At 30.5% G+C, this 22,877-nt stretch overlaps 2 protein-coding genes across 3 annotated transcripts in view; both read right to left on the reverse strand.

Annotated features, from left to right (window-relative positions):
• Window positions 1–1,725: 1,725 nt before the first annotated feature.
• Window positions 1,726–6,584, reverse strand: LOC113520646 (charged multivesicular body protein 2b). Its single transcript, XM_026906040.3, has 6 exons — window positions 6,407–6,584; window positions 5,947–6,038; window positions 5,477–5,593; window positions 4,523–4,703; window positions 3,410–3,516; window positions 1,726–2,243 (listed from the first exon to the last, which is right to left on the reverse strand). Exons 1-6 carry the CDS (start codon window positions 6,438–6,440, stop codon window positions 2,145–2,147), a joined length of 630 nt encoding a protein of 209 aa, XP_026761841.2. The 5' UTR covers window positions 6,441–6,584; the 3' UTR covers window positions 1,726–2,144.
• A 2,012-nt stretch (window positions 6,585–8,596) lies between these two features.
• The window catches only part of LOC113520490 (putative phospholipase B-like lamina ancestor), a 32,223-nt gene continuing 17,942 nt past the window's right edge, over window positions 8,597–22,877 (reverse strand). Inside the window, exons 1-10 of one of the 2 annotated variants that reach the window (XM_052891690.1) lie at window positions 17,102–17,223; window positions 15,754–16,154; window positions 15,186–15,335; window positions 14,126–14,378; window positions 13,167–13,447; window positions 12,362–12,596; window positions 11,339–11,559; window positions 10,850–11,006; window positions 10,269–10,584; window positions 8,597–9,566 (exon numbers count right to left, since the gene is read on the reverse strand). In XM_052891690.1, coding sequence (XP_052747650.1) covers window positions 9,235–9,566; window positions 10,269–10,584; window positions 10,850–11,006; window positions 11,339–11,559; window positions 12,362–12,596; window positions 13,167–13,447; window positions 14,126–14,378; window positions 15,186–15,335; window positions 15,754–15,872 — 2,064 coding nt within the window. In that variant the 5' untranslated portion in view covers window positions 15,873–16,154; window positions 17,102–17,223 and the 3' untranslated portion in view covers window positions 8,597–9,234. Of the gene's footprint in view, window positions 9,567–10,268; window positions 10,585–10,849; window positions 11,007–11,338; window positions 11,560–12,361; window positions 12,597–13,166; window positions 13,448–14,125; window positions 14,379–15,185; window positions 15,336–15,753; window positions 16,155–17,101; window positions 17,224–22,877 lie in introns of those variants that run through there. The other variant, XM_026905828.3, reaches the window with a different exon arrangement.

Genomic DNA, 22,877 nt, shown 5'->3' on the forward strand with positions numbered 1-22,877 from the left:
TAATTGATGTTTATATTAATTTTATATACGAAAAAATATTACAACAGATATAAAATACTTATCCTTGTTTTTATACAGGTAAACAAATTGGACGTATTTGTAATACTTAGTAACAAACTTTTTCTATCACCCATTTTTTTTTATATTTACAAATTATAAATTAATTACAATTTTCTTATAATTACCTAATGATATTTTTTTAGATTCTACTATAAAATTAAATAATAAAAAATCCAATTAGTTTTATAATTCAGAATTACATGATAAAACAATACTTCATTATTAAAAAAAAGTATCGCATACTTTTTTACATTTAAACAAATGATCTAAATAACAGAATCAGATCATTTTATCGTAATAAATATATTACAGATATACATATATTTACAGAACATTTGTTTAGCTTTTATCCAATCACGGTATGACAGAGTCAAAAGTCGAAATACTACACTCGTTAAATTAGAAAGTTTTACATAGTCATTAGTAACTACGTGAAAACTTTCTAATATTTTTAGTAGAATTCTATAATATATAACAGAAAATAATTTTTGCAATTTATCGTATTCATAAACATAGATTTCAAGTTTCATCCCAACCATCTGGATGAGTGGCGGTCTTCCGCCGTACGTTTTTCACGGAATTATCTTCCACGAACAACCACTCTTTGTAATCAACTTCCAGCAGCAGTATTTCCGAACCTATACGACATCATAACCTTCAAGAAAAGAGCATATTCCTTTTTAAAAGCAGCACACCTGCAATGCCTTTGGTGTTGTAGGTGATCATGGAGGCAGTAGTCACTTACCATCAGGTGAGCCGCATGCTCTTTTGTCCCATGTTAAATAAAAGGTGGACGTATCAATTCCATTTTTATCCATAAAAAAATTACTAAACTATTATTATTACAATGTCTTTTATACAATAATAACAACTGTAACTTACTAAATATGACAGGATATAGTAAAATTGCCTATTTTAATAAAACTATTCTCTTAGCGACAATTTGATTTGTTAATACAATAATTATTATTAATATAAGGATACTTAGAACTTGTTTACTTAAGGCGGAATTTAGTTCGAATTGCAAAGCGCAAATTCAAACATACGACGGTGTAAGGAAGCGTTTAAAGAGATGCAGATCTTTGTGTGTATTGTTAGACTTTGTTTGGGTTTTCACGCATATATGTAGATTTTAAGCTGTAGCATAATCCGCAGTAGTGTGTGAGGTATAAGATAACTGCAATATTCAACCAACTGGGGTAGTACCCTTATATATATATATATATATATATATATATATATATATATATATATATATATATATATATATATATATATATATATATATATACTTTGTACAAAAGTCAATTGCTTGGGTACCTCTGTCCCATTCGTGTTTCAACCGTGAAGCAGGTGTGTTTGCATGGCTGTATTTCGGTTTGAAGGGTGGGATATGGCGTGAATTTACTGGGTACAGAGGAATAACACCCGAGTCCTCAGGAATGGCAACGCATGGGGGGTATCATGGGCGAAACAGTATATTCTGTTATGTCCATGGTACTGCTCATGTCTATAGGCGACGGTTATCACTTTCCATCAGGTGGACCATCAGCTTGTTTGCCATATATATTTATATATATATATATATATATATATATATATATATATATATATATATATATATATATATATATATATATATATATATATATATATATATAAAATGAATTTATTTACAGATAGCAGATTACAATGATATGCTATTTACAACAATTTTCAATATTTGCCTCCGATTTCCGAAAGATTGACCTGTGAGTTGCCATGAAATCCACCTTTTGTATCAATTATTTTTTGTTTAGTGATCAATTTATTCTTTACTGACAATATCGCGTGAAAAGCCTTTTTAGATTCGGCGCAAATCTCTGCCTGTTCGTGAACGGTGATTTATTGTATTACTTACTAAATAAGTTACTGTTGCAATTTAAATCTGTACAGAATTATAAGTCATTTCATAGCATATAATAGTCACAAAATTAAGACAAAAAAAAAATACAATTAACTACAATATTAATATAAGTTATAAAATTATTTTTTGATTTCTGACAATTAGTTACAGAGTAAGTCCTTTGAGATTATAAGGAGTACTATGATTTCAGACGAGCTAGTTGCGCCATGAGTTCTTTATCTTCATCCGTGGTTGACGCACCAATTTTGGTTTTGGCGACAGACGGAGCGTTTGCCATCTGCAAATAATAATAAATCAGTACTTGCATACCTAGTATATACTGTGACGCACAAAGCGGCTTTCAATTTGACAGTTTTTTTTAATCTTTGGTTTTGTTTAATTATTTTTTTACATTGTATAAAGTCTTGCATCCGAAAAGTGGGTATTGGCGACCTGTACGAATGCTAAAGTTAACCCTTTGCGCTCCGTTGTCGCCGTATTTGCGATATTAAAATGCTAACATTAAATCCACTGTCGCGGCTACAACGATACGGTTGTTTTACTGAGTCAGTGCACTTAATATTTAGGTAAGCAAAATCCTCTGTGTTTATCTTATAGTGTAAAAATATGTTTATTTTGTTTACATTATAATAAGTTATTGGTATCCATTATGAATTACTAGGCTGGAGTGCAAAGGGTTAAAGAGAAGTGGTAAAGAGCCGTCTGAAAATCAGCGCTATATATGTATATTACGCTGGAGATATGCATATATAGTAACAGCGGCTCCTATTACCAGTAATTTTTTTTTTATTTTATTGTTTTTATTTTTAATTGCAGTTATTGTTTTTGTTGTTGTTGGTAATAATTAATGTATCCATCTATCTAATTATACTGTTATGCCTCTATAACACGTCAGTGGTTTAGAATGCTTCATTAAAGATTCATTTGTATATAAATATTTTTATATAACTTTACAATTTTATAAATATATCTTTTTTCGAGGAGAACAATAAAGAATTTTTATTCATCTATTCATTTTTCTATTGGTAAATCCTCTAATTAGAATATACTAAATTAGGATTTAATCAAAGGCACGTCAAAATGTTATATTTTTTAATTAGAGGAAAAGTGGCATAATTTGAAAGCACATAACATAAGTAATCCACAAGTAGTAACAGACTACTTTTTTCTGTTGAGTGTATTACAGAAATTATACTAGCTTTAAAGAGATAAGATAGCATTCCATATAATCTGAAGAAATACGCCACAAAAGAGTAACCAGTAACTTTGGGATGTTTTCTAAATTCGCCAAATAAATCTTTTATGTAAAACAATGAAAAGGATAAATCTACAAAGACATTATATGGACAACGGTCCAAATGAGAGGCTAAGCGCGGAAATTAGATCCCGATTTAAAATCTACAGAGATTTTAGTTGCTAAAATAGAATAATGATTTATCTTACCTTTCCACTGATTTCAATTCCAATCTCATCAAGCACCTTATTGATCACACCCTCAGTTTCTTCTTCATCACCAGATTCGGCCATGATATCATCAAGAGTTTCTGAAACTAGTAACAGAGAGATTTAATTAGAAACAGAGGAACAAAATAATTTCTTCATATTACCCAAATATTTTAATATCATTAAAGCATAATATTGTTTCATACAATCCATTAGATGGAGCGATGACCTCAAATGCATCACAAGGAGTCAGTGGATGCAGGTAGCTCAGGACCGTTTATAGACTTTATGGCAGTCTATAGGGGAGGCCTATGTGTACAGTGGACAGATAATGACTGAAATAATGATGATTGTTAAGCAAATAATAATAAATTATAATAATAAATAATCCTTGGACATACAATAAAACACTATCTGTTTCTGCCGTGTAACAGTTGTGTTTGCATGGCTGTGTTTTAGTTTGAACAATGGGATATGGCAAAGAAATTACAGTATAAAGAGGCATAAGATCTTAGTCCTCACGAATGCCAATGCATTGAGGGTATTATGGGCGACACAGTATATTCTGTTATACTCATAATATTACTCATGTCTATAGGCACTTTCCACTAGATGAGCTGTCAACTCATTTGCCATTTTAAGTTGCATAAATAAACATCCAGTCCCAAATTAAACAGAGCTTGTAGTATGTATATAGTAATAACTGAAACAGATATTTTTTTTATACATACGAGTACTTAAGGGTATTTATATATTTATTCTTTTCCATAATGCTTGTATAAATAATTATGTGTTTTTAATTCCCTTCACAATTAAAAAATCAAAATAGTTATGTTTTTAGTCAGTAAAGCAATTCAAAACTAATATCTGACAAAAGCACTGTGACCTAATAATATTACATGATTTAAATTTTAAAATAAGAACAAACAGATTAAGTTATTAACATAAATAAGGCTCACAATCACATCAGTCATTCATGAATAAGGGTCCGGGATGGTCCCAAAACTAGTAGAGCTTTCTTGACTAAAATACATATAAGTTAATCTGGTTATTTTTACATTCAAATACAAAGTGTATTTGCAAAACTTTTAACAATAAAATTAAATGACTTACTCATTTCATCAGTCATATCCATCTTAGCATTTGCCTGTTTGAATGCTTCCATGTCTTTAGCTATCTGGTGTGGATTCATGACCTTATTCATATTGCCCATTGTCCTTGCTGTAGTTCCCATAGCATTTGCAATAGCTATATTTGCACCCATTGCTTTGTTTTGGATTTGAACACTGGATATCTATAATTTTAAATATTAATTAATTTTACTTTTGTAATATAGACACAATCATATATGGAAATTCATGCAGTGATTCTGTGACATGGCAAAATATTAATGGTTTAGATATATTGTTCTGTTGAATAAATTATTTTCATTATTACTTTATTATATCCTATATTAATCAACTGAAAGTTATGATTTAAAATGTAATGAAGAAGATATTTCATAATAAACCTATTACAATATCTCAAAAAATTAAAATAATGATGAAAATTATGGGAATGATAGACTAAAATCAATTTATTACAAAGTTTATTGGCAATAACATTTGTTTATGTATGTAATTTTTGTCACATACCATATATCTCTTCAAAGAATGTATGAATTTATAAAGGAAAACAACACAATCAGGAAATATTATGTTATGAGGGTCAATTCACAACCTTCATATCATTGCCCAAATAAAAGTAAAAAAGCATTTATATCTGGCCACGTTGGACAGTTTTCTATTGCTAATATTAAATTCTAGATTTATGTGTATTACAATAAAGGCCACATTCAAATATACTTTAATATTAAATATAACAGTGTACATTTACTGAGCCTAGGCTGGAGCCTGTTAGTATAGATATTTATATTCCTAAAACATCTTTTACTTTTAATATTAGTAAACTTTCGATTCTATTTATGAGCATGAAACTTGTATTAGTCAGTTCCTCATGAATTCAATTACAGAACAATTTAGAATGTTTAACACCAAATGGCATTCAATAATTAATTAAAATGTTTACCTTACTGTTTGCAGCATATATCCTAGTTTTTTGTTTTCTTAATTGTACCAATTGTTTGGCTAATATTTTGCAACCCTCATTATTGCCTTCTTTTGCCATTTTTTTTATTTCTAATTCCTGAAACAAACAATAGCAGGGCAAGTGTCAAGGAAGAAATATTCTCTGTTGTATGAGGTTTTATTAATGGAATAACAGGGTTGTACTATTGGTACACATTAGTGGGATTCCAGTGTGAGATGATAATTAAGGATGTAAGTAAACTTATAAAATGATATTATGAACAATCATACTTTTCCCTCTATTGTTATTCATTACATTATAAACATTTGTGCTCAAACTACAGAATAACCTCAGCAATGGGTTAAGCATATCATCATCACAAAACAATAATAAATAAGATTACTAATTAAATGTATAATAAATTATATATTTAATTAATTAAAACATTGAGAATAAAATCTATAACTAACCAATTTCTTTTCTTCTCTTTCTAGAGCAGCCTTGTCCCTGTCCAAATCGCGTCCAGCTTTGCGCAAATCCCTGTCATTTTGTCTCTGTTGTTCTGTAAATATATAATTTATTAAATTCATTTTAAATTTATGCATGGAAAATTTGTTTTAATTTCGATTTTGGTATAGTTAATATGAGACAAATAATAATAAAGATTTAACTCTAGAAATCTTTCTAACATAGTATTAAAAAATAAAAAAATAAAAACAGTTTAAACATTTTCTCTTTATGGAAGACGATTGAAAATTTTACTTATTATTTTGCAATCAATTCGCAAGGATAAAATATTAATTATTACCTACATTTATAGTATTAAATACCGTAAATGTAGATATTTAATTTTTACTCGTAATTACTTATTGCCTTGGTACTGCCATAAATTACTGATTTGCTTTTATGAAAAGATGATTGTTTACGTACCTTTTACAGTGGGCTCTTTTCTAAAAAAATTCATGTCGTAAGTATAAGAATACACTTAATATAAATATAATAGTTATATTAAATAATCTTATAGGAAAAATAAAATTTTGAATTTTTTTTCTTGTTGTTCTTAGTGATTTCTTAGAAAAACTTTGATAACCAGATGACTAATAATTTAAAATAATTGTCAATATTGACATTGGATTGACATTTGACATTGTCTTTACATAGACACAGAATGTCACCGTAATATCGTCATCTATGAGTCTTCATTCCCATGAAAGTCAAAATATTGGATTTGTTCTTAGATATCGATGGAGGCTGTATATAAATAAGAATAGAGTAACCGTCTTACTGTAAAAATTATCAATTCTTTATAAAGCGTTCTTTAATAATGTGATTATTTTTACAATCACATTATTAAATAAATAATATGATTATAAAAATCTTTATTCATAAATACAGGCATAATAGATATGTATGTATGTTATTCATAAATGTACTATAACTCTGCAATAACTGTTCAGTAGTAACAATGGATACCGATGTTATATATGTAAACGCAGTATAATGTACTGCTAATAATCTAAGGATCTATAAACCTATCATAAACCTGTAACACCAAAAAATTTTATTCATAAACGTATAATAGAAAGCTAATAAGACGAAAACGTCAAATAGCAGTCCTATAAAATTATAATGTATTAATGCCTTTGCCATGTAGTCCCAGCATTAATGGGTCACCCCTTCCATTCTCATGGTTGTTGTAAAATGTGACTAAGAGAACTTAACGGCCGAGGGATAGGTAGCAGCATCTCTCTTAAAATAACAGTATCTATTTACAGGGTACGGAGGAATAACACCTGAGTACTCATGAATGTCAACGTATGGAAGCCTATCATGGACGAAAGAGTATACTCTGTTATGTCCATGGTACTGCTCATGTCTATTGGCGACGGTTACCACTTTCCATCAGGTGGGCTGTCAGCTTGTATGCCATTGTAAGTTGCATAAAAAAAACACCAAAGCCTAACTGCGGTTGTCAACCCGCCTGCCAAACGTGTCATCTACTGGCTAAACCATTGCCAGTAGTTGACACGTATAGAAGAAGTCAGTGGTATGTTCAACAGTGAACACTTAAAGGCTGATGATTGCTTACTATAAGGACATATCGCACCTTCGGTAAGACAAGGGCACAACTGTACTTTTTGTAATGTTGTCTAGCGGTGAATAACCCGAATTTAACTCATTTTAAGATTTTTGTACGTTGTATCCTTGTCTTACCGAAGGTGTGATATTAACTTCAAAATGAGATTTGTCTTTTATAACTTAATCGTAATTGATGCTGTTTGTAGCAGTAAAGTTATTTTGCAATAAGCAGCCATCGTGCTATTAGATTTAGAAATCGTTCGTAAAGTATTTTGTTTGCTATTGTATGGAATAATCCCTTGATTAGGTATTTGAGAATATATCAGCATGGTCCCTAAAGCACAGCAAAGCAGTTTACTAATATGATATCCATACATAGAATCATTTCGGTAAACATTCATATGAAAAAGAACAAGATGTTGCTATTTCACCTATCTCATAAAATCACTAGCGATAAAAATTCTATCGATAAATTTGTTTGTCACTTGCCTAGGTGAGCAGATTAGAAATTAAAGTAGGTATGTTCTGATTGATGAATTAATTTTCATATTACAGGGGCGAATGGGCCATGCCGACATCAAGATCAGAAGCCAAACTTTCAGCTATCTACGTACACGATGTACGATGTTGCATGTAATATGTTACACTTACTATTTTAAAAAATAACAATTTTCAATGTTTCTGACTGATTATTTAAAAAGTTATTTGCTAGTAAACTAAGATATTAATCATGCAATAATACTTTGAATTGATAACAAAAATGTATTTGAAGCGAAATATGAAGTAGGTGCAAAGTTTTTAGTAGTAAATTTATATGTACCTAATGTATTTTTTGATTAACATTCAAGTCCGCTAACAACGCACTTTTTAAATAATGAGGAACTTCGAAAATAGTTAAATATACTGTGATACTTAAAATACCCCTTGTATTTTAGGTATCACAGTATATTCTGTAAACTCATTATCTCTCTTTATCGTGTTTATGTTTAAAATATTAAATTAAATAACTGGGAATATAAGATTTTAAAGAAACAACATCAATACTATGAAACTTTTATTTTCGAGAGCAAAATCAAAATATGTTCTAATTAAGTCACTTCATTTTTATTAAACAATACGTTAAAATACCAATAGATTTATTTTATTACGGGTAAGTACCTTCCTACATACTTACTTTTCGATTCACAATAAAATCAAAATAATTACAACAGTTGGACGGTTTTGAAGACAAAAATCTTCAATGAAAGAAATAATGGATTGCAGTTAAAAATCAGGTAGGTACAGTAAAAGATTAAAAAAAACATTAAACAAATCGAAGAACAGTCTATATATCTTAAGGTATAAGCAGCTACAGTTTAATTTCAATTTACAACCTAAATATAAATAGGGACGTAGGTATTTAAAAAAATAGACCGTCACAAATTATAATTTAAAAATAAAACACAGAAAACGAACACAGACGAGACTAACATAGATCAAAAAAATATATACCTAAGTAAATATATCATTTACGGGTAAGTTATTAAGCATTGTTATTTTTACTGGGACCATGGTAAGTATAGGGAATTTGTTCATTCTATCTAGGTATATTATATATTGTAATTTGTTTGAATTAACAATATGAGAGATTTAAAATAATACTCGTTACTTATTATTGTATTTTTAATGCGAACGGAGATTCACCAAGACCATTTTGGCTGGAAAATTCCAAATTCCCACTTATCTGGTAGACCTGTATGTGATTTATTTTTGAAATCACTCTCAGACCATTGGAATGGTTTTATTACGTCTCTGTTAAGAATTTCTAAGGTTTCTTGTTCAGCTTCTTCTAGTTGATGCTTTACCAGGTCTCTGATTTCGAGACCGTCAATACTTGGCTTGTCGTCAAACTGATGCGTGTATATTGGCGCTATGTTTCCTTTGTTAATAGTAGTGTTATTTAATTTTGATACGTGTGTGTAGGGTGGTCCGGCTATTGCGACAAATCCTAATGCTGTTTCATTCAATACGCCTGAAAATAATTATAAAAATATTATTTTATGTATTTTTTTTACTTCGGAGAGCAACGAAATTATAAATATCATCAAAAACTGTCATCAGACTTATACAATATAATATAATACATCGTCCAATGCCAGGACTCTCTAACAATTATCCATTTTAATTCATACTATCAAGTGATAAACACTTTCTTGCTTCATCCTACATCATCCTATTCGTCGCATAATAATATATCATCATCATCATATCAGCCTTTTATTGTTCATTGCTGAACATAAGCCTCCCCCTTAGGGGGGTTTGCCAGTAGTTGCTACGCTTGATAGGCGGATTGGCAAGCTCAGTTAGATTTTGAAGATGTTTTAAGATTTATGCTGCTGCCCGGTCCTCCCTTAGTCGCCTTTTACGATATCCACGGAAAGAAAGGGGTCGCACATATAATTCCAGTAATTCAGGCAAATCTTAACTTCCTCAACATTACAAGATCTATTTTATCACGACACGTTAATTAGATTGACCCAACGTTATCGTAATCGGTTTCTTTCTTTCGCAATGTATCATAATTGCCTTGCCTTCTCCCATTTACCCCAAGTAAATATTTACTAAGGGTCGATGCAATATGTCTTCTTTTTCCGCAAATCCCTGTTAACTGTCATTGTTTTCGCAAGTATATATATTTTTTATTACTGTCAATGATTAAGTAGTCAAAACTTACCGCTCACAACTTTTGTGTCTATAACACCATAAGCTTCCTTGTAACGCTGCACCATATCACCACGAGCTCCTAAAACAGACCAGTAACCTTTCTCCTGGATGAGACATTCCCAACCAGAGGAACATGATTCAGTTTCGTTGCTGGCTCGATTAATGGCAGTCACATTATTCTGTCTCATCAATTTAATAATACTTTCAAGTGATGTGGCGTTTTTGTATCCATTTTTAAACATAACGGCTCGCGGTGATTCCGTTTCAGAAAATAAATTTCCATATTTCTCTTCCATTTTGGTAATATGCGTCAGTTCTGCTACATCCTGAAGAGTAATAGATATATATTTGTATTTAGATAGTCAAATATATATTTATGAATGTATATGCGAAATTATATACAAAATAAGTGACGGAAAAGTTAAATAGACCAGAGAGAACTTTGAAGAAAAAGTAAAACAAAGACATTTAAGAAAATTCTAATAAGAATTAATTTTATAGATATTTTAGATTTTATAAATAGAATTTAGTGTAAAAATAATGCTATCATAAAAAATCTTCAGATCCTGAAGTAATTAAATTATTCCTCACCTTAAAGAAAGGTAATCCATAGATAGCCCAGTACCCTTGCTCCAGGAAGATATCAGTTAAGTCAGCGGAATGCGTACGCCCGGGCACTTGTTCTATTAACATTAATAATCCCTTCCCATGTCCATTATTTGTCCTGTATACGGTATGCTTGATGTCGCTGTAACAAACGCATATTAAAGAATTTTAATAACTTCATTCTTATTCATGTTTTTCATATACATATGATGTTTTGGGTTGAAACCGTCTGTTCAGGAAACAACTTTTTTGAAAATAGACTCAAATCTGATGTATTTTTAGTCGTATTTTTAGATAGTTGTTATTTAGTTTGTCATATTAAAGAGCAACATCTCCTGACCGAAGATCGCAAAATTTTTGACTATGTAACTTATAAAGTATAGTAAGTAGAGTATAGCTGAATATAGCTAGTATAGCTGAAGCTATAACTTCTTTAAAAGTAATTTTATTAATATACCAACACTTAATACTCACTTTGTAATAGTACTTTCAGAAACGAATTCATTTCTAAAATGTCTTGGCATGTGTACTTTATTTGGCAATGCAAACTCATTCTGCTGATTGAACTTATTAAAATCTACCAGAAGCCATTGCTTGGAAGCGGTACCAGAGTTGCTACTTGCGAGAGTTCGGCCCCATGAGCTGACGTTGGCCGCGAGATGGTTGGCTGCAAATATACGGGGGCCAGCTGGCACCTGTACAAACATGAATAAATTTACGTATAACTTTATGCGAAACGCATTTATTACCCCTTGACAAACATTTGCTGTATCAAATTGCAGCCCAAGTTTTGTACCAGTAAATAAATACAAGTGTGCAAATGAATGAACAAAGGTAAGAAAAGAAGCAAAACATGTAAATTTATAAAAAAAAAAAAGAAAAATCATCTTGTTCATAAATTGGGTATAGAACATAATGTTCCAATTTCTCAGCCATCTTTTTCTATCACATTGTTCACAATAGACATAGATCACCATCATCGCTTTATGATTTAAATATATGCTTTTTCAGAGGAGTTTTATCCTGGTGTCGTTCAGAAAATGAAAAAGCTTCTTACCATAACTTTTTGCAAGTGTGATAAAAAGATTTCACCAAGATTAGCAGTTTTTGTAATTTACAAACGTAAACCATAGAGAAAAGATAAGGTAAAAGGTCTTACTAAATAGAAAATGATACCTATTATGTTAGTGTGAGAAATGCAATAAGGAACTAGTTTGTTCAATAAGAGGTTTATTAATTGTGAATTTAGCACTGCACGTATTGGATTAATGTGCCGCCCCACCATTTCTCGTATATTTTATTTGTTCATTATTTAGTATATAAGGTCGTTATGGGCAAAGCATTTCGCAATACCTACACCTACCCTATCTGCAATAACAGGTCAACCGAGTTTAAAAAAATAATTGAGGATCGTATAAAAAACAATTGTGATCAGTAAGTAGTGTTTAAAATGGAGTGTTAAAGAATATGATCATTATATAATATACGAATACTTACTTGTTCTGTAATGTTAACTTCTTTCCATAGTTTACTATTGTAATTTCTTAATGATGTGCCAGTAACAGCTATTCTATGTTCTTTGCCTTTAATTATGTAGAACTCATCTTGACTGGTGATAGAGCCGGGATATCCTGAGAAATCTACCGAGGTGCCAGGTACAACATTAGTGTCCTTGGATGTTAGGTGATAGTTTAATTTATACCTCTTCAGGATACGTGTCATAGAAGAGTAGCTATAACAAAAAAAGTATATTTATATATAATTAGGTATTATAAATTGTATAACGTCAATAGAGTACCTATTAATTATATAATACAAGTATTTTATATAGTGTAATCCAGTTTAGTCCTGGATATTGATTCGCCATTATCACTACAACTCTCTTTCCTATTACTACTATGAAATATACGCACATTGTTGCATTTAGGTCTGAAGATCAGGTGGCAATGCAAACTCGGATTCAGTAAGTACTTACTGATATATAAGTATCCTCAGATTGGCAAGAAATTCTATGAGCAATAATAATTTGAGCTTTCACTGCATGTCTTTAAGTAGATAGCTGTTATAATTTTTCAATAGATAGCGTTTGTATATGAGACGAGTAAAGATAAATAAAGAAAAAAGATTATTTAGAGATTTAGAGCTCTAATTTATCTATTTAAACAACTTTACTGACCAAATGATAATATAGTACAAAAGGCGGACTAAATGCTAGTAGCATATCTATCCATTGGTACTGTATTTTTTTACAGATTTGGTGTGTAGATAGATGGATGCTGTCACTGAATTTTTTATTCCTTACCTTCCAGCCATGTTCTGCGCCAAATAAAGTTTTTTAGTTGGAACGCCATCGGTAGAAGTCTCGTTGGTGATCCTCACGAACGCACTGGACAAGTCAGGTAAAGTTGTTAGCATTGGGTCTTCTAGGGAGATGTTTAATTTTTGTTGCAGTTCTATTACTTCCGTCAAAGAGTTCAACCAGTATAAATCAGATATGTCGGTATCATACTCGGACATACTTCGCTCCACTCCATGTTTCCAACCAGTGGATATTCCACTAATTTGAGTGTAGTATAATGATACCTGAAATATAGATATCAAAAAATTAATAAATACGTTCACGACAGCAATCCTTGTTAGAGTAGTCAGAGATGTTTTTCGACTATTATAATAACGGTGAACGTAATATTTAATATACCTATATTTCGCCGATTACATATATTCAAATCCAACGTTGTCAGCTAGCTACCTATGACTAGTGGTGTCGATTTTAGTTACGAGTGTATTATCTAATAACACGTCGTCGATGCTTTCATATCTACAACCATCTAGTACAGTATAGATTGTATGTGAATTGTAAATGCAAAATAATATATACATTCATTTGTGTGAACAATGAATAGTGTTCTCTCTTCGAGATATCAGAGACAACTTGCAAAACAAGGAACAATTTACCAATGAAAGAAAATACACAAGTGAAAAGAAAACTCGAATTAAAACCCCATATCAAGTTATTTAGCAAACGTGGTAATAGTAATGGTAATGTTTTAATGGTTGACTGGACGAAATCTCTTTTAGAGATAAGTTCGCCTTTGCTAACATTGTTATTAACTTATTGTTGTTACTGTATGTTTTAGTGCAATAAAGAATATATATAATAATAATAGTTTTATATTAGGAGAGATCCATGCTCAGCAGTAGAATGATAATTGTAATAACGCTAAATGCTGTCATAAACTGTATAGAAAAAAAAACACATACTTGATGCCAAAAGGGATCGATGCTACTGCGCTCTGCAGCATACGTCTTCCATCTGTCTACAGACTTATCCAGGGAGTCTCTCAGCTTATTGCATTGCTTTTCTAATGGTTTGTTTTCACATTTTTCTCTTATTGTGTTCTCGAGGTGAGTATGAATTAGGTACCAAGTAAGTGCACCCTCAACGATACCAGCAGCGTATGCCTGCACTTCGTCTGGATACGAACCATCAGTTTCCACTTCCAAAAGAGACCACCTAATAATAAAAAATACATTTTTAAGCATTGTCGAATTGAGTACATCTAGTGTACGCGTGCTTAAACGTTTGTTTATATCATCGGCAATTGAAATTTGGACTGTTTTGAAAAAAAAACTGTGGAATTATCATTATCAGTAATATCTATTTAACATAGGGTATCTACTAAAGTACTTCAAAATACTTTAATTTCACCTATAAAATATTGCTTTCGATAACTTTATAGCAGTTCAACATTGCGTGAATATCGTGTTTTATGTAATACGTATAGTAGATACACTAACTAAAGTATTAAAAGTGTCAATGAGACGTCTCATTAGCATAACGTGAATCACCAGATTTATCCTTCTGTTCTCGTGGTATTGCTTAGTGACATTTAAAATTATCAGTATCTGATCTCTTTGTTCTATCTAATTAGAATAGCGCTGTAACAATTTCTGGTTTATATGCTATATATACTTAACATTATATAGCCAGATATTTTTACTAATAGTCGATAGTTCGACAGAATCAAAGCTGAAATTTTAGTAAACACTTAACAAGTTCATAAATATTATAAAACAAATATGCTAAACGACCACTAGCTACTCTTTCCAATTGACTTCAAAAAACAAGGAGGTTCACTATTCGGTTGTATTTTTTTTATGTTTTTTACCTCAAAATTATTTATTTTTATAAATCAATTTGAAAAATATACCAGGTTAATTAAACAAATAATGTCATGACAAAGTGATAATAGTGGTTGCAATGTTTTGGATATTTTGTATAAACGCCTCTAAATCTTTAATGAATGATGTAGTAATTTACCCTGTAGTATCAACATCCATCCTAAAGTGTGCTCGAGCTACTCCTTTCGGTATATTAGCTAGTTCATTGCTTTGGCCCCAGTATTCGATGCGATATCCAGTTTTCTCTGAATAAAAAACTGTAGCTGCATAATTTCCGTCTTCTTGGATTCTGAAAACAAAAAATATACGTATTGAATTATTTAAAGTATCTATATAAGTACGTACTATCAGTAAGCAAATACAAATAATATTTTGGAGGCCCGCCAACAAATACCGTAAACCCTCGGATGTAAATCTACGTCATTACATACATTATGATAAGGTTTAAAGTGTGATAGAAATAAAGATGACCCTAGGTACTCTATGAGTAGTAGCTATGTTACACATTTTCTTTTTGTTTTATTAATATTGTTTGTTGATTATTATTAAATATTTATATATATAAATTATCGTTGCTTACTGAATATGTCTTCTACTTGAATTTTTCGTTATTAATGTTATTTGTTGCTTATTTTATATATGCAACCGAATCTATAAAGGAACAAAAACAAGTCTACAAAAAAAAGATAATATGTTAAACAACTTACCTTTCAATCTGTCCAACAAAGAGAGCCAAAAAAGCGAGGACACCAAGTATTCCAAGAATATAGGAGCTTATCTTGGTTTGAAGCCAGGAGGCGCCAACTACTTTTAGTATTTTAGTCATCTTTTCAGCTTATTCAAAATATATATATATATAAATAGAAAAAATTAACTATAAAATAAAAAAGATATTGAGAAATTTAATAACAATGAAGTGACAGTGTGAGTAGATGATTTTCTCCAATAAATACGAGAGCATCAAAGATGCGATGTTTCACATATGTATTCACGGTAACACTGATGACGCTCCGGTGGCTGGTCCCGGAGTCGGCATTGGAATCGGCTTCAGCACGATTTATATTTTGGTGTAATACCACACCTGATTCTAGTATACTTCCTTTTAACCCTGTAACAGAAACAAATGTGAGGTGTTATTTATTTTATTTAAAATGCAGCTTACAGAAACGCTGAATTTCAATAATATTATTTTTCATTTGATTTTCGAAAGCGTATCTGTTCGATGACATGACTATATTAACTCGTAAAGTTTATCGAAGAAATTTATTCCGAATCAGAAAATATGTACCTATTCATAAAATGCATAACAATAATTAGGAAATTTTTGTCATGTATTTATACTTTATTGTAAACACTAATCATCATCATATCAGCTTTTAACTGTCTGTTTACTGCTGGAGGGGCAGGAGGGGGAGTTTACCAGTAGTTGCCATGCTTGGCACGCGGATTGACAACGCAGTTTAGGCTTTGGAGATGTTTGAAGAGGGACGCTGCTGCCCATCACTTACCTCTTACGACACTTATAGGAAAGGAAGGGGTGGCCTATTCTATTCCGGGACTGTGGTCCCGGAAACTCTAATAATACATACAAAAACATGGTCGTAGAAAGAAAATGTACAAAGACAAGCTTAACTTCGCAAGAGTTCTCTTCTGTGTTTTCCAAAGTTGAAAAGAGTTTCGATTTAGTATAAATACATTTTTATTTACTCTGACGTTGTAGCTACTCGCCTAATAGGTAGGTAAATAGTATTATATTATATTGCAAAGTTATTTTCATCTTTGTTGAAATTTTAGAAATAAATAATACGATAAGAAACTTTTAGGAAATAATTAAAATACCTCCTTAATTGAATTGATTTCACGATTAATAATGCACTACTTTGTTTAGTTACTCGATAATAATACCAATTTATGTGAAAAACGTTTGCACTATAAACAAAGTATTCAGATCTGAGTTGTTTGTACATAGATTGGCCGATTGAAATTCAAATCACATGTTCTAGAATAATACAGACTGTAAATTCTATATATCTAGTTTACATTAACTCAACTTACCAGAAAACTGATATTTATTTTATATCTAATCTTTAATTATTAAAACTTGAATTAAAAACTGATTGATACTGAAGTCAATTAAATATGTTTTATTCGTTTCTCTTCTAAAATAGTACTAGAAAGCGAACATCAGAAGTCATGTATATTCCTTGTTATCATTATATCAATAAGAGATACTACTCAACTGTATATTGAATGCGCTCTCCCGTTATCTTTAACTTGCGAGTAATTACTTAGCCAATAGGAATTATTTCTAAATACACAAAAAGTATAATGTTTGTAAACATGGAAAATATTATATATATATATATATATATATATATATATATATATATATATATATATATATATATATATATATATATATATATATATATATATATATATATTAACAAGTTTATTTATATGTACACGTCTCTGCCACTACTAAATTCATTCTGAATTTATTTTACTACTAAAAAACTACATTATCAGATCTATTTCCCTAATTATTCCTCTATATTAGAAAATTCTAACGGGAAGGAATGAGTTCGCGCGAGTGAAATAACGGGATTTTTTCCACTATAAAAATATCTTTTATATGATAAATTATCTATTTCGTTTTACCCATACTAAAGAAACTGTCTAATGAAGTGATAATGACAATTAAAATGGAACCAATAACTATGGCAGTAGTCCAGTTGCAAAATAATCGTTAAAATCGGCCCAAAACTGTCAAAAATAGCGCTAAAACACCTACATAAAAAATATAGGCAAATTTCTCCATTCAAGGTAATTCTCACCTTCTCCTTTTTGAAGTCTCTCAAAAATAAATTTTCTTCCATCAGATATTTTACTCACTAAATTGTTATATAATCAGTAAAAATATAATAATGTAATGATATAATAATATAATAATAAAATAAAGATATAATATTAAAAGTATAGCCTATAGTATCATTATACTAGACTGACAGATACTAGTTGCCTATACCGCCTCAAGCACTTTGCAACAATAATGAATTTATCCTGAAATCATACACCGCTTGCCTACTTTACATGAGACGGCGGCTGGCAGGCGCCTAATAAGATCATTTTTAGTTTACCTATACAAATAGGTATAAAATATATATGAGGTGTATCTGCACATTATACATGATATTAATTTTTTTTATATAAGGAGAGCGGCAACAAGTATAAGGTCCGCTTTGTGCATATAAGCCGGCTTATTACAATGTGTATTTCTAAATGTTTTATTAGTGTAAAATAAAATGTTTTATGTTTTAATTTTTATATTGAATTTATAAAACTCATATTAATAATGTAAAAGTGACTTTGTTTACTATCTTTTGCTGTTTCAACGACTCAACCGATCATCGTGACATTTGGCATTCCAAAAGTATTTGAGATCGAGAAAGAAATGGAGTACTTTTTATCCCGAGCAATTAATGTAATCCCGGTTACGCGGACTGAGTTGCGGGTAAAAGCTTGTTCTTTATAATCTCAAAATAGTTCCATTCTCAACTTAAGTGTTTGCAGAAAAGAAAGATAACTTCCTAATACTTTTTAAAATAGGCAATAAACTATATAAAGCCAGACTGATGGCAGAAAGATGGCATCTTCTCTATTTTTGTGACGAATAAATTGAGTGTTTGATTTTTTACTTTCTGTTTAAATCGAAATTTTATGTTCTGTGTTTTAAAGAGTCAACCGATCATCGAGCATACGAATAGTACTTGGGATGGAGAAAAACATGGAGTACTTGTTATCCCGGGCAATTAACATAATCCTGGCCACACGGACGAAGTCGCGGGTAAAAGTTAAATCTTTGTAATCGCAAAGATAAGTCTTTTCTCAACTTAAGTGTTATATTTACTATTTAAAAAGAAGACAACTTCTTAATACTTCCAAAGGCAGGCAATAAACCACGTAAAGCAAGACTGATAACAGAAAGTTTGCGTCTTATCTATTTTTGTGACGAATAAAATGAATGTTTGAATTTTCACTTTCTGTTTAAATCGAAATTTTATGTTCACATACTTTTACTTTCTCAAACGTATCATAACAGTTTTATACTGTGGTGTACAGTCGTGTGCAGCGCGTAGAGGCGTTAGTAGTTATCACGACTTCGTAAACGTGATTGTCAAAAACAAGATACTTATTTAATATTAGCTTTTATCGCAACTTCGCCCAGAATAAGTTCACTGACCGGCATTAAAAATAGTCTATATCCTTTTCCAACCTATATAGTACGTGTTTACCAAATTCCATAGAGAATGGTTGAGCCCTTAAAACGCTATAAGGTTATACACTAACTAACTTTCACATTTATAATATTGGTAATGATTAACACAATTTAGAGTTCTTTTTTCTTATAAAATGCACTTTTTTACAATTTAAATGGCAAACAAACTAACGGTCCGGCTGATTTAATGTAATAATGAAAATTTTTGTACTATTTCATAAAAAAAGTACCTAAAAAAGTAAATTAAATACACAAACACCACTTATTAGAAATAGTTGTTAGAATGACTTGATATATATAAAACTGGAGATTATATTTGCGCATATAAGAAACATAGAGACATATTACTTCCTGGACATCTCATCAATTTGGCAGAAATACGACAACTACTTGCCAAAGCAAAAAACCAAATACCAATAAAAATGCGTATAATTGCTTTTTATTAGCAAACTGACTGACCCGAAAACCGCTATTTACCGGAATCTGGGATAAAAATAAACCTACATCTCAAGTTGAAACAAATAATACACGTTTATGAAATTTCATTAAAATCGGTTAAGCAGTTTCGGAGATTAAAATGAACAAATATCGTGACATATGATTTTTGTATATTAAAAAGAAGAACAAATTAATTAAGATTAATAGTAATGAGATCTTCCTGAACACGCGTTTCCGCACTCTTATCTTGCAACACGAGGACTATCTAAGTGCCATGGCAACATGCGTATAACTTTTATTTCATATATTTCTGCATACGATAATTAAAACCAATTAAATATTTTAATTGACACTGGAAGCAAGAAAAAAATTCATCTTAAAATCATACTTTTTACCTCTTCATAACAGATTGATTATTTTTATGACTTACCGGATTAGAGTTCCATTAATTTGATAAAGCTAACTAGTTGCTATCCGATTCTGAGTTTCGAAGTGATGACTAACTATTAACTAGGTATTTATGATAGATAACATAAGAAATAGTGGATATATTCAATTTATAAACGAAAAATCTAGACAGTTTCGCATTGAACCACGAAAATCGACAGCGAAACAAGACCATCGTCTGATCATACGCTCGTTATTCTAGTGGCAGTACGTAAATCCGTTTCATGGAGTATCTATATATTTTTTTTATAAATACTAGTAGCGAAATTGTAAAAGTACGTCCGTCGAATACGTAAACAAGACCGAAGTAAATCAATACTGTCTATAGCTTGGGCGAATACATTTGGTTTTATGATTTTTACGATCATGTTCTAGTGTGGTGAAACATAACTGACGGCACGTGTAGTCATCTATCAATATTATAATAATAATAAATCGAATGACGGAGCCAAAACTCAGATAAAATATTCTATTTAGAATTGCTACTCTGCATATAGGTACTATCTTATCAAAAATGTTTAACGTTAAAAACATATTGGTGCCAAAAGTCGACATTCTTTTGTCGTAAAAGTTGCCAAATTTCATATATACAGAGTCAAGTCCAATATTCTATTTTTATTTAATATGATTGAAAAGTTTTCTCCTTTCAGTAAAACATTCGTCACAATTAATCTTTAATTATAAACAAAATTTATAAAAATTATTCAGGACTTCGTAATCATACGTATATGTAGGAAATTAATGTAGTAGATTATTTTGAAATAAGAAATTTTCGGTATGCCTAACAATAGATAAAAGTATTTTTTAAAATTAATTAAATTTTCCCTGAAAGGACATATTTAATTGAACTTTTTGTCCCAAAATCTCCATTTCTTAATCTTCGTAATAAAATTTTGAGAAAATAATCTTTGGAACTGTGTTGAAAAGGAGCATCGTATCTATCACAGAATTTTGGGGGAAAGGATTGTTAGTAACGTGGACTACCAGTCCCATTGCTAGCAATATATTCTGTCAGGTGGACTTCAAGTGGTCCCTCTAGAAACCAATTTGAATTGCTGAATATCACGTGATTCCATCAAGATTGTCTAACTGACCTGCCTTTTCATTCTCGTATATCATCCCTTTACTGGTGCCCCGTATACCGTTAGCGCAGGTGAGGTTACCATTCTATTATTATTCATCAAAATTACAGAATATTCTGTGATATTCACAACATAAATTAAAATCATATGTAAACATAAAAAATGCCTCAAAGTAAATGCAAACGATATTATTAGTTCTATCTACAAATTAAAGAAAAACAACCACGTGGCAACAGTTATCTACGACATGATAGGTATATATTTTAATTCAAGAAATCTTTATAGATCTAAATTAAACATGTATCTAGTACAAAACAAATTACTTTGGTTATAAAATGCAAAATATTCTGGCGCCAGAAAGTTTCTGATGTCATATTGTAGAATGCCTACTAAATATAAATAGACAATTTTTTCACCTGTTACTCTATTGTAAACGTTAGCAAAAACTCGATTCATTGAATAATTTTATAGTATAGGTACTATATATAACAGAGGTGACCAACTTAATTAGACCCAAGATCTACTGTTTACTGATGAAACCCTGTACGATCTACCAATTATACACATCTTGAAATCTCAGTATAGTATTGTAGTATTTAAGAGGGAAAACATAAAACTGAAAATTGTTTTTAGTAACTACTTATTTATAGTGGGAGCATTGCGTCTGAGCATCTTTCGCTAGATTAGCAAAGTATTAGGTATATTTTTTACCTTACCACAACTGCATCTTGCATCGACTGGACTTATCGTGATACAATTTCAATGACTGGATAATATTGTAACAGATCCTTAGACTATTTCGAAAGTGAAAAAAGTGTTATCCTCCTCTCTCCTACTTGCTGTGCCCAACAGGGTCCATAATTGAAATGTTATGTACTAATTATATTATGGGATGCAATAAGAAATAAATAAATAAATAATAGTCGCGATCGACTGGTTGGCCACTCCTGATTTGTGATATATGTAGGTAGTATTACTAAATATTTTTTTTCTTGACGAGATGCATAATGCATTAGATTTAGGATTTAGGTAACAACACGTGTTAAGATATGCTTATAAATAAATAATATGAAAACCTCAATATATTGTCACTATGCGTGAAGACTTTTATATAGTAATTCTGCTAATCCTAGATAGTTCTGGGATATATTAAAATAAAAGAACACTTAAAGTTACATCGAGTTTTCATTACTACTTACATTATAACTTAGATAAGTAAATCTTAACCAATCCTTAGTAGCCATTATAAATATGGTAGAGAAATTGTTTGTTTGTATTCTACTTAGTGCCTTAACGGCTCAAACAATCATCACGAAACTTGGCTATAATTATAGTATGTAAGAAATATCTATAGTATATGTATACTATATATTATATAGAAATACTCCTAATACATGGCGGTCTTTTACATTTGTATGTCCTAATGATAATTTATACTGCAACAAATATCCACACTATAAAATTATGTATACATATAGGCAGCAATATATACGAGTAGGTACGAATAAAAATAAATGTATGTATATTGGGGTTATTTTTATTGTATTCATACATAAATTAAAATCATTTTAGACACTGTGATAAA

The sequence above is a fragment of the Galleria mellonella genome, unplaced genomic scaffold (genome assembly GCF_026898425.1).
Source record: "Galleria mellonella isolate WM207_F2 unplaced genomic scaffold, CSIRO_AGI_GalMel_v1 utg1432, whole genome shotgun sequence".
NCBI classification, from domain to species: domain Eukaryota; kingdom Metazoa; phylum Arthropoda; class Insecta; order Lepidoptera; family Pyralidae; genus Galleria; species Galleria mellonella.

Bases quoted from the DNA above. Each gene is read 5' to 3' on its own strand.
- LOC113520646 (XM_026906040.3), bottom strand. From the start codon at position 6,440: ATGAATTTTTTTAGAAAAGAGCCCACTGTAAAAG. The intron at 4,704-5,476 runs GTAAACATTTTA...TTAAAATTATAG, and splicing joins TATATGCTGCAAACAGTAAG to ATATCCAGTGTTCAAATCCA. The intron at 3,517-4,522 runs GTAAGTCATTTA...CTCTGTTACTAG, and splicing joins GGATATGACTGATGAAATGA to TTTCAGAAACTCTTGATGAT.